Source organism: Ruditapes philippinarum, unplaced genomic scaffold, assembly GCF_026571515.1.
Source record: "Ruditapes philippinarum isolate M1 unplaced genomic scaffold, ASM2657151v2 ctg19941_1_1_1_1, whole genome shotgun sequence".
NCBI lineage: Eukaryota > Metazoa > Mollusca > Bivalvia > Venerida > Veneridae > Ruditapes > Ruditapes philippinarum.
In genome coordinates, this window is record NW_026858209.1 from 1,834 (window position 1) to 13,983 (window position 12,150).

General features: G+C 34.2%; 1 protein-coding gene across 1 annotated transcript; it reads right to left on the reverse strand.

Annotated features, from left to right (window-relative positions):
• Window positions 1-7,895: 7,895 nt before the first annotated feature.
• LOC132752493 (leucine zipper transcription factor-like protein 1) lies at window positions 7,896-11,835 on the reverse strand (the record flags this gene model as incomplete). The annotated part of the gene is given in 6 exon segments (XM_060742821.1): window positions 7,896-8,493; window positions 8,999-9,102; window positions 10,026-10,124; window positions 10,666-10,731; window positions 11,056-11,136; window positions 11,770-11,835. Coding segments are annotated over 6 exon segments (438 nt in total), but the record flags the coding sequence as incomplete, so codon positions are not given.
• Window positions 11,836-12,150: the final 315 nt, after the last annotated feature.

A 12,150-nucleotide genomic window follows, 5' to 3' on the forward strand; every position in this document is an offset into this window, starting at 1 on the left:
TAAGAGTATCCAAACATAATGTAGCGCACCAAAGATTGCTGTAGACCTTTTTACAGTACGATTTTTCCATAGCAACTGATTTTGCATTTCGCGCGTGCGCATTCTGTGAAGGGCAAAAGCGCAATAAAGAAATACTACATTTTAGCGTACTCGAGGCTTTAAAAGACGTAATTTTAAGTTATGTCACCGAAAAAAAAAAAGAAATTTTGGGATGAATTACAGTGGTAAGTACCTATGGTATTCCTTTGAAAGTGGATTGGCAAGGTGATATGTGTCAAACAGATTGACACGTGACCTGGTGTTATTTGCCAGCTTTATCAACCAGGACGTTTTAGTACCATGACACAATTAATCCCTTAACATTACGAAAATCGTAATGTAAGTAACTTTTATTTATACCAATCTCATCAATGTTTATTAATTTTGTGAAGTGACAAATAGTGTATCATGTGTAACGTCGAGGATAAAATGTGTGTTATTTCACCACCCATCTTAACTTCTCAAGAGTTTGAAAAATTATCATATATATATATATGACTTAAAAGAATTTCTATTCTGCATCACAGTCAAGCCGGATAAAGGATAAAATTGATTGAAATTTGATAAAATTACATGTAGGTAAACTGAAAACTAATAAAAGCATTATTACGGGTTCCGACTTTTTTCAGAATGAAAATTATGATGATTATATGTTATAAAATTTATTTAGTTTTTATATGGGCGATTTAAACAACAATAAAATTAACTTCTTTATTTGCTAATACAAAAATGTATATATATTTCCACATTTTTTTACAACAATTATCGCAATGTCATGTTCGTGATTGTAAGGGGAATTCTTAGACAATCGTCTTTTCCGTGCCCTTTTTATGTCAATTTTGGCCACAAAGCTATAAAGGCATCTTTTGTGGTTCTGTTAAAAGCGATTTTATATAATTTTCTATTTTTTTTTACCTTAAACTAACTCGGAATTGTCTATGAGCTTTTACTACATTTCTATGTAAGGCGATGCTCTTTTTGCCCTACGCAAATTGCGCATGCGCAAGAAAATACTACTTCCGGTCAATATTTCATAACAGAGGACCGCGTCGTAAATAGGTCTACAGTCCTTGAGATAATTGTAAAAGAAAGTTTATAGATTTATTGTCTGGTTTAGGCCTGAAAACGGGATAAGCGTTTTTTCCCCCTCTGAATGCTCCTACTCGGACTGTTCCCACAACCTATAAGAAATCTGGTTGAAAACCTTCTTATATTTTAACTTACCGGAGCATAAACCGAGTCATGTTTACACATTTTTCATGATTGGTTTTAAATATTTCTATTCAGAAGTCAGTTTTTCTTAAATTATTTTACAAAAATGAAAAATGCGCCCACTTGGGCTCGATTTCAGTGATGCTCCCTCTCGGACCCAAATATATACGTACAGATTATTAAAGGAAGCTTTTTTTCACCATTTTTACATCATTTTGTCAATACCTTAAATTTGTTTGGCGACATTAACTTTTTTCTTCTTTTTACAGAGATCACTTCTCGTCCGGCAGTAACAAGACGAGATGGGCCCATGAAACAGTTTCAACGAACCGGAACGTTTTACAAAAAGGTGCACTTGGTGTGTGTTGGTATCCAGCCTGAAAGGATGATTCAAATTTATTGCCAACAACAAAGCTAGGAATATAAGACTTTAGATCTTAAAAAATGACATTAAGAACGATTGGTAACATGGCGTTATAATAAGACCATAACGCATTTCTTTTTTTATTTCTCAATTTATGAAAAGTAAGCAATGATTTAACAGTGATTGCACCATTTGATCTTCCTACTACAATCATTGTTTATCGAATCTTATCAATTTAATCTCGTTTTCATTTTCCGAATCCAAAACTTTATCAAATTAATGATGAACTCGGCTGGCAAGTCCAAATATTGCATATCGCATCCACACTACTCTGACCAGCTTCGTCCTCTCATTTGTGTAAAATTCATATTGTACTCTAACTAATCAAGTTCATTACGTCTTTGAAAATACCTTAACTCATTTGTTTATAAAAAAGCCGTAATATGGTTTATCAAACTTATGAGTTATTGCATGTCGTTCTAACTCATAACCCAATAAGGAAATTATAAAGTCATGTTATAGACCTTTGTTTATTTCCTTATCAGCGACTAACGTTTAAAGATAAATTATGCACACATTTCTGATAATTGCTATACCCTTTTTTAAAGTCAGATAGCTTAATGTAAATTAAATATCTTTTGAGTACATACAGAGAAGAGATGTTACATTTTAAACTCTACACACAAGAAGTTCAAACAGCATGAATTCATGGTGCCATTAAAAAAGTTGGCAGGATTTTTTTCCACGAAAGTACCCCTTTTAAATGAACTTGACCTGTAATTGGGAATGTAGCTACCAATCAAAGTTGGATCAGCTTCACTGTATTCCTTCCTTGAGGATATCACTGCGGGTATTATTCCGCTAAGAACCCTCTAAAAAGGCCTATCACCGTGGGCTGTGTGAGCTTCACTGTATTCCCTGAGGATTTCAGCACGGGTTTTATTGCGCTAAGAACCCTCTAAAAGGCCTATCACCGTGGGCTGTGTGAGCTTCACTGTATTCCTTGAGGATATCACAGCGGGTTTATTGCGCTAAGAACCCTCTAAAAGGCCTATCACCGTGGGTTGTGTGAGCTTCAGTGTATTCCCTGAGGCTATCACCGCGGGTTTTATTGCACTAAGAACCCTCTAAAAGGCCTATCACCGTGGGCTGTGTGAGCTTCACTGTATTCCCTGAGGATTTCAGCACGGGTTTTATTGCGCTAAGAACCCTCTAAAAGGCCTATCACCGTGGGCTGTGTGAGCTTCACTGTATTCCTTGAGGATATCACAGCGGGTTTATTGCGCTAAGAACCCTCTAAAAGGCCTATCACCGTGGGTTGTGTGAGCTTCAGTGTATTCCCTGAGGCTATCACCGCGGGTTTTATTGCACTAAGAACCCTCTAAATAGCCTATAACCGTGGGTTGTTTGAGCTTCAGTGTATTCCCTGAGGCTATCACCGCGGGTTTTATTGCACTAAGAACCCTCTAAAAGGCCTATCACCGTGGGCTGTGTGAGCTTCACTGTATTCCCTGAGGATTTCAGCACGGGTTTTATTGCGCTAAGAACCCTCTAAAAGGCCTATCACCGTGGGCTGTGTGAGCTTCACTGTATTCCTTGAGGATATCACAGCGGGTTTATTGCGCTAAGAACCCTCTAAAAGGCCTATCACCGTGGGTTGTGTGAGCTTCAGTGTATTCCCTGAGGCTATCACCGCGGGTTTTATTGCACTAAGAACCCTCTAAATAGCCTATAACCGTGGGTTGTTTGAGCTTCAGTGTATTCTCCGAGGCTATCACCGCGGATTTCATTGCGTTAAGAACCCTCTAAAAAGCCTTTCACGGTGGGTTGTTTGAGCTTCACTGTATTCCCTGAGGATATCACAGCGGGTTTATTGCGCTAAGAACCCTCTAAAAGGCCTATCACCATGGCTTGTGTGAGCTTCACTGTATTCCCTGAGGCTATCACCGCGGGTTTTATTAATTTTTTTTAAGTCCTATCACCGTGAGTTGTGTGAGCTTCATTGTATATCTGAGACTATCACGTCGGGTTTTAATGCGCTAAGAACCCTCTATAAGTCCTATCACCTTGGGTTGTGTGAGCTTCACTGTATTTCCTGAGGATATCACCGCGGGTTTTAATGCGCTAAGAACCTTCTAAAAGCCCTATCACCGTGGGTTGTGTGAGCTTCATTGTATTCCCAGAAGCTATCACCGCGGGTTGAAGTGCGCTAAGAACTCTCTAAAAGGCCTATCACCTTGGGTTGTGTGAGTTTCACTGTATTTCGTGAGGATATCACCACGGGTTTTATTGCGTTTAGAACACTCTTAATGGTCTATTACCGTGGGTTGAGTGAGCATCACTGTATTCCCTGAGGATATCACCACGGGTATTATTGCGCTAAGAACCCTCTACAAGGCCTATTACCGTGGGTTGCGTGAGCTTCACTGTACCTTGATGTTATCAACGCGGCTTTTATTGCGCTAAGAACCCTCTTAAAGGCCTATCACCGTGGGTTGTGTACGCTTCACTTCATTCCGCGATGCTTTCACCGCAGGTTTTATTGCGCTAAGAACCCACTAAAAGGACACCGTTGGTTGTGTGAGCTTCACTGTATTCCCATGAGGTTATCACTGTGGGTTTTAGTGCGCTAACAACCCATTAAAAGACCTATCACCGTGGATTGTGTGAGTTTCACTGTATTCCTCGAGGTTATTACCACGGGTTTTATTGCGCTAAGAACCTTTTACAATGCCTATCAACGTGGGTTATGTGCACTTCACTGTATTCCCTTAAATATCCGAAAGTTTTTTTACATAGTTAAAATGCTGGCGTCAGCTTTACATGAAGAACAGCGTCTCAGTAATCAATGAAAAAATAAAACAAAAGAACAATTTTATACATATATCTACCATTTATTTGCAAGATCACAATAATATTACTATTAGCGCGTTGAGAAAAAAAGAAACATAGAACTAAACAACAAGATAGTGTTTTAATATGGACACCGTGAATAAAACTTTTTCATTTAGTTCCAGGTATTTTGAGCAAAATAAAGTGAGTGACATTTTAAAACAATTGGTAATATTGAGATATAACAACTTAACATGAAAGGTCATCTGTATGATGTTGCTACCAATATATAATATCATACATGTAACATATAACCATTCTTAACACTATATCAATATAACCCAGCTGTATGAATGTAAAGGAAACGTGTTACATAACATTCCAATTTGCCCAGTGTTAATGTCAGCGATTTAAAGATTTAAATACTGTTTTTCATACTATACAAGCCATCATTATGTTACCTGATCTTATGTATAGACTAGCCCTGTTCTATGTTTGTATTTACTTGTGGCGTCACAAGTACCTAATTAACAAACTGATCAAATATGACAAACCTTGCACTACGACTAACAGACTGACTACTGGTGCTCAAACAGTTATAACAATATTGCACAGTTATCAAAGATCTATAAAATAAAACATTCCTGAAGTACAAGATTATCTCGTGAGATTATCTTTTGTCATTAAACTTTCACTGACAAAAATAAATTACTTTTGAGTTTCACATCTTCAACCCTTAAAAATGCCTTTATTTTTGTAATGGGACTTGTCCCGTTTTTTTTGAGTTCGGGACATTCCATTGAAATATTACGGGAATTCAATGTTAAAATACCCAAAATCAAGAAACCATCGGTATACAGCCTTGTCAGACTTCACTAATATTAAGTAAGGCCTGGGTCCAAGGTTATAAATAAATTTTCAAGCTCAAACTCTGATCTCATGCATTTCATTGGTCAATAACCTGCAAATAATGTACAAAGTACCAATGGAAATTCTGAGATTTGAGACTGATCTCAGTTTAAATTTTTATAACCTTGAGGACAGATTCAACACTGGTGGCAAAGGTCAGTTTTTATGGTCACTAGCGATGCAAAGGTTTAAAGCCAATAATTTGTTAAAAAAAACATTTTTTCATAAGGCACGCAGAAGTTCAGAAAGTCAGAGAAAAAAACAAACATAATAGTTTTGTGATCCTTATTATGCATCTAATGAATAATACAAACATATACAAACAGGACAACAATAGACAATCCCATGCTATGGGAAACAAAAGGTGTGTGCTAACTACTGAGCTCTCATTTTGCACATCCATTTAAAAACCAGTTCCTCAAAGAAAAAAAGGCAATAGCTTTCAGAGCAAAAAATCAACATATTATTTTTACGATATGTTCAATTTTAACATTTTACTAATGTTAGTATTTTTTAAAATATAATTTCAGCGAATGAACCAATATCCTCCTAACCTTGTTTTATGGGCATGTCCAGCTTCCATTATTCTTAGGAACAGTCCAAGCAACAGGATGAAATTAATCAGTCAACAGTATATAGCCTGGTCAGGCTGTATGGAGGTGCAGGCTAGCCTGGGATCTATATAAGCTACAAAAGCTCTTCATTTCAAGCATTCAGAGGTTCTATAAAAAACCAACTTTTTTCAACAATCTTACTAATTATACATAAAAAGTATCCTTTAACAATTATGATGGATTGGTGACAAAGGAGATACATGTGTCTACCATTTATACATAACTATAAATAATACACAGTTTACAAAAGACGGAGTTTGACATTTATATAAGTTAGGTACATAAGATAGGCCAAAAAGACAATTACATACAAATCACATTTACTATAACAATAACAACAACAACAATAGCATATTGAACAATAATAGCTATAGCATACTGGACGGACAGAGGTATATATATCAGTGATAATATATAAATATAACAGGAAAAAAATCATTAAAATTCATAATCATACACACAATTCTAACAGTAAATACAATTTCTGATAAAAAGAAAAGTTTTGAATAACAAATATACCCAGTTATGAAAACAGAGACCAATATGCCTTGACACCTTTCTCAAATTAACCAGTCAGGATTTAGTTTCTATTCTGAACATAAAATGTAAATGAAATATCTGTCTGACTTTTACTTGTCAAAATTGTTTAAAACTGGAACAAACCAGAACTGAGAAACGAGTGTAGTTTCTTGTTCTATCAAACAATGGCTTCCACCTGACAAGATATGAACCAATAATTGCCAGTAGTGCTAAGATTACTAGTCTGATGCATTTACCACTCTGCCACATTGTAAATGTCTACTATTTTAAATACTTTCACAAAATTTTCATCACATGTAGCCTGATTCTGGAGGTGCTCTGCTTTAAGTTTGTAAGAAACATATACCGAAGGTTTACAAAATAAATTAACTATCATCATAACTTTTACTCATTGGTCACATTTTATAATGGCATAATTAATGAAAGTAAATCACTCAATGCCAAAAATAAATTCATCAAAAATAAATAAAAATCAACTAAATTCTCACACATTTGAATACCACCATCACCTGATAATGCAGTTTGAACATTTAGTCTTGTTCAGTGTCTGTATTCTGATTATATGGAAATGATACATGTATATGTATGTTCAAATTTTGATTTATTTAAAAATTAGAAAAAAAATATTTTCCTATCAAATGATGTGCATAAGACTTATAATTTAACTGTTCTAACCAAAAAGAAATGGATGATTAACATTTTTATATGTACATGTTAATCTGTCTAATACAAGAACAAAATGTACCTTTAAAGTGGATTGGTCTACAATGGGCACATTTTCCATAAATACTTAAAATATTGATAAAAACAGTAGAAATGTATCATTTGGATTTTCTTATAAAATATTGCTTGAAAATTTTTTTTTGAGAAAGTTCTTAGTTACTTAGTATTAACATTTAAATATGATGAATAATAATTTTTTGCTCTAGAACATTGTATTATCTGCTATATAAATATATGTAATATCAAATCATTCATCTAAAACTTTCTAAAAATAGCAATATGTAATTATTTCGTGGTTCATTCTCATACCTGATACAATGTATTACAGACCTTCCATTATAGACTAATTCACTTTCAAGGGTGTCAGGCTGCAACTAGCGAAATGTATTATATATTTTTTTTTCAAAAACTATAATCACATTGTATTCATATTCTTACTTCATATCTTGTGAGAAATTTTAACCCATACTCTGCTTGGCAACAATTAAATATACATGTACCCATCTGACCAGTGAAGGCGTCACCAGTGCAGACCAAGATCAGGTAGTTAATTTGTGCAGTATCTTGTTCACACTATTCAGTCAGAACATATTTCGCAATTTTCCCTTAAAATGATAAATGATTTTGTCCATTTTGATATATGGACTAGTCCATTTCAGATATAAAGCGTGGTAAGGGTTAAACAAAATGTACATCTAGGTAAAAGAACATTAGTTTCTCCATTATTCAACACAAATGAAACTGACAGAAGTGCTGGCTAAACTTGGCCTGCACTGGTTGCATGGGTAGATTCAGTCACCTGCAGGCTAAAGGTTAACAAGATCTGAAACTACTGCTATAAAAGTGGACAAAAATCACTATAATTAACAGTTAAATTAAAACTATATTTGTGATTACAGCTTTACTAAAATTTAAATTAAATGAAAGATTATTGTTACCTTAGTACAATAACTGGTTAACTCCTATTAAATTGAAACAGATTAAACAGTTAGTGCAATAAGGTGACGTTATATAAATTGACAAAAACTGTTTTACAATTCTAATAAAATTAGGACTGAAAATTTATGTTATAATTGTGCTAACATTTTTTCTATTATATCTAATATTGTAATCAGTAACAAAGATATAGGACAGAAGTTTTCTAGGATTTCCTATCGTAATATCAGTCCTTGTGTTAATATGATGTAAGTTATGGAATGTTTCCTGTCCATAATGAACACAACCAACAAGCCACCAGACTAGTCATCCCCAGATTCATACCTGAAAGGAGAAATTGTAACATTCATTTATTAACATAGTTTTTACAATGGTATGAACAAAATTGGCTAAGTACAAGAATTCATAAAGCAAACTATTTATCATCAATATTCAGCAAACATAGATATATTAAACATTCTCCTCAAATTCATTCACAGACGCCTTGTAAAACTTGCTGACAAGAAATTTTGTATAAAGGAAATTCTATCATTTGGAGTGCTTCTGGATTAGATGAAAATTGCAGATTTATGGAGGACTATTCCAGATTACAATTTGTGGAGAACCATTCCAGATAACAGAGATTTTACATATTGGCATGTCTGTGTGAAGTAAAGATTGGTTTTTGTCAGCACCTAGTGGGCAGTAACAATTATTAGGTCCTTCTCAATACAGAAGTTGACTATTCTTTGTATAAAACCTTCAAAATTGTTCGCTCTTGTAGCATTCTAAATTATGAAGTGTTAGGCTTAGGAAAATTTCCATTGTATTAATATGTACATGTACTTACTTTGATAAACGTTTCCTAAGATCTTTTAGAGTATCATTTTTCTTCATCAACATCTGTTTAAGGTTCTTAAATGGTGCTGTTTGACTCACTTTCTTCTCCAGCTCCTAAAATGTAATCAATATTAATCACTGTAAGTTCAAAGTGTCTTATATCTCATTTCTGAGTATTTTTTCCCTTTTGTAACACTGTCATATGTGGCAATGTGAAAAAATATATTGAATAAACATTAACTTTTAACCTGCTGAGTTTTTGAAATGGATTAGTCCATACATTTTAACCGTCTGTTGTTAACATACAGGATTTAATTATCCAAAATACAAACAAAAGGAGCAAATCAACAGTACAGCATATATGTAAAGTCTTACTGTAAAGGTATTGTTCAAACAGGAGATTATTTATTCAAATTCACCCTTACCCTACTGGAACAAAAAGTAATCAGCCTATGCCACCAGTATAGAGACACGCAAACCTGCAGATCACTGACCAGGGTCTATACTGTTGGTTGACAAACTTTTAATGTTTGATTCGGCTGTTGGGCAAGGCAGCAAAGATTATCAGTTCGCACAGAGACATAGATAGCATTATCTTCATTTCTGGTTTGCAGCAGTAAAATATATTATTATGTTTAAGCAACTTTCAGACATCTTTTTTGCCACAATTTCTGTTATTTTCATTACAAGATTTGAAAGTAATAAGCCAATCATATATGCCATTCTGCTGTACAAGTCATTCAAGCATGCTGATTGATAAAAATCTCTGTCAAATCCACAGACAGGGAATTAACAACCAGATGACAGCAATTAAATTTTTCGGTAAGGAAGTAAATCACAACCTATCAATGTATGAAAATGACACAGAAATATTCCAGCCCAGCTTGAAAATGTATCTTAGGGGACATGCAGGCCTGAAGCCCAGTCTGGAATCTGCTGCTGTTATGTCACATTCATATAAAAATGGTGTGGACATTTTTACTGTTTACAGGAACATTCAGAAACAAATTCTAATTTTGTCTTTCTGCATATGTTACCTTTTCAGCCATTTCAAGCATGTCTCTTATTCGAAGTAACTCATGTTTCGTTGATACAAGGTCATTTTCCATTCCTGGGTCACCTCCTGAAACCTTGCCCTGAAATTCATCCATTTTAATACATGTTTATCCAAGAAGAAGGTGCTGCATTTTTTCAATTATTATTTTGCTGCCTATGCATTTTTAAAGTAATGGTGTCATTTTTCATTTTAATGACTGATAAAAAATGGTAGAGAAAAATGCCAAGATTAAAGTGGTTCTAAATTTTTATTTGAAAATTAATTCAGGGTTTTGATCCATTCTTCCATTATAATACAATCAGTTAATTTATTTTTATGTTTGATATATGAAAAAAGAATTAAGTAAATTTGTCAATCCAATCGCAGTCATTTTCTAACTCTTGTTTAGGATGTTTTGCGCTTACTTTTTTTCAATGTCTTGTTTTTATTTTCTTAGCCATTTTTTTCTCTCTCTCTCAAGAAATGATCCTGAATTTAGAAGTCGCTTTTCAAGGGAGCTGACATTTGAACCCTTTTAGAATTGATGCTAATTGAATCAATAAACCACTTTAATTAATGAAAGGTCATAAAAGGCATATTTTTGTAGCAATAATAAGTGTACTTATATAATTTTTACGTACCTTACCAGCATCCAGTTCTACCTGTAAAGCTGCCATCTTCCGTCTTAGTTCTTCTGACTCGCCACTCTAAAATACAACCAAATATATACATAAAACACTGACTTAAGGTTTGATACAAAGAAGACAAATATTCTAAAATTTTACAACATACTCCAGAATACTTTTGTAGCTAAAATCTGAATTGTGTACATACACATTTTCATGAACATATAAATACCAATAACAGTTTAAGCTGTTAAACAAAATAAGTCATCTGGGTGTAACAAAACCTTGTCCAATTTTCAAATAAATGAAAATGATTGTCCATGATTTTTGTTTTATTCCTGGCTATAGGCTTGAGATCAAAGTATACCGCAGGTCAGATATAATATATATATACGTAAAACTTACAGATCTGCTGCCCTGTAACTGGGACTGAGTTCTTGCAAGATCATCTTGTAACTTTTGTCTCTGCTGACTGGAAACTGCCGACTGAAATATACCAAATTTAATATAACACAAATAAACCAGTTCTACAGTACATACATTAATACTTATATCATAGACATGTTCTGGGAAATAGTAGAATTAAGCACAACCTAATCATCACAGACTGAATCAGGTGCAAAAAGTTAATGCAAAATAAAACAGATTTCATGCAGTCAGTTATAGCCAAGAAAAGTCCTTTCAGGGGTTTATGCAATTTATTTGAAGAAAATCCATTCAGAATTCAAAAAATCATATTCACAAAAAACTGAATGAGGGCTATTTTTAGAACTGAATTTTCTGCTGCACACTTTATCTAAGTCATGCCAGTTCTCCAGTATGACAGCATGGCAAGAATTCCAGTATAGTAAATGGTTGTTAACAATACAATAAAGGGGAGCAGTGATATAAAAGTTCAGGTGTCTATCTTCTCAATCCATGGATCATAGGTACGAGCCCTACTCAGGTCACGTCCATGTTTTCTCATAATTATGAAACCAGTACTGTTTAGTTCTGGAAACTCAAACTCAAAAGAGGTTCAAATAAGATTCAAGCTTTCAATACAATCAAGCTGAAATAATCACATTTAAGCTAAGTAACAAAAATTTTACAATTTTCAACTGATGAACATGTACATACCCCTGCAGCTATAGAACTCATCTCCTCCTTCAATTTCTCATTCTCCTTTTGAAGTTCTTCTATTTTCTAAGAAATAAAGACACAGAAATAAAGAATCAAGTACAGTTTTAAATCACATATGCAACCGTCCAGCTTAACTTATAGAGGAATACTCCAGTTGCCCCTCTATCCATTATTTCAGGCATCAGTGGGCACCAAAGCAGAATTACCATTCACTTACAGAGCGCATTCTTTGTCCTCACTGTTAATGTGTGAAGAGGATAAGCTAGCTCAAGCTAGATAGCTTCCTCAAATGAAAGTGTCATATTCAAACCGAAAGAGGTGAGGTACAAATAACTCAAAGTCAGCTTCATTATAAATTATATCATTTGGCCACGGGGA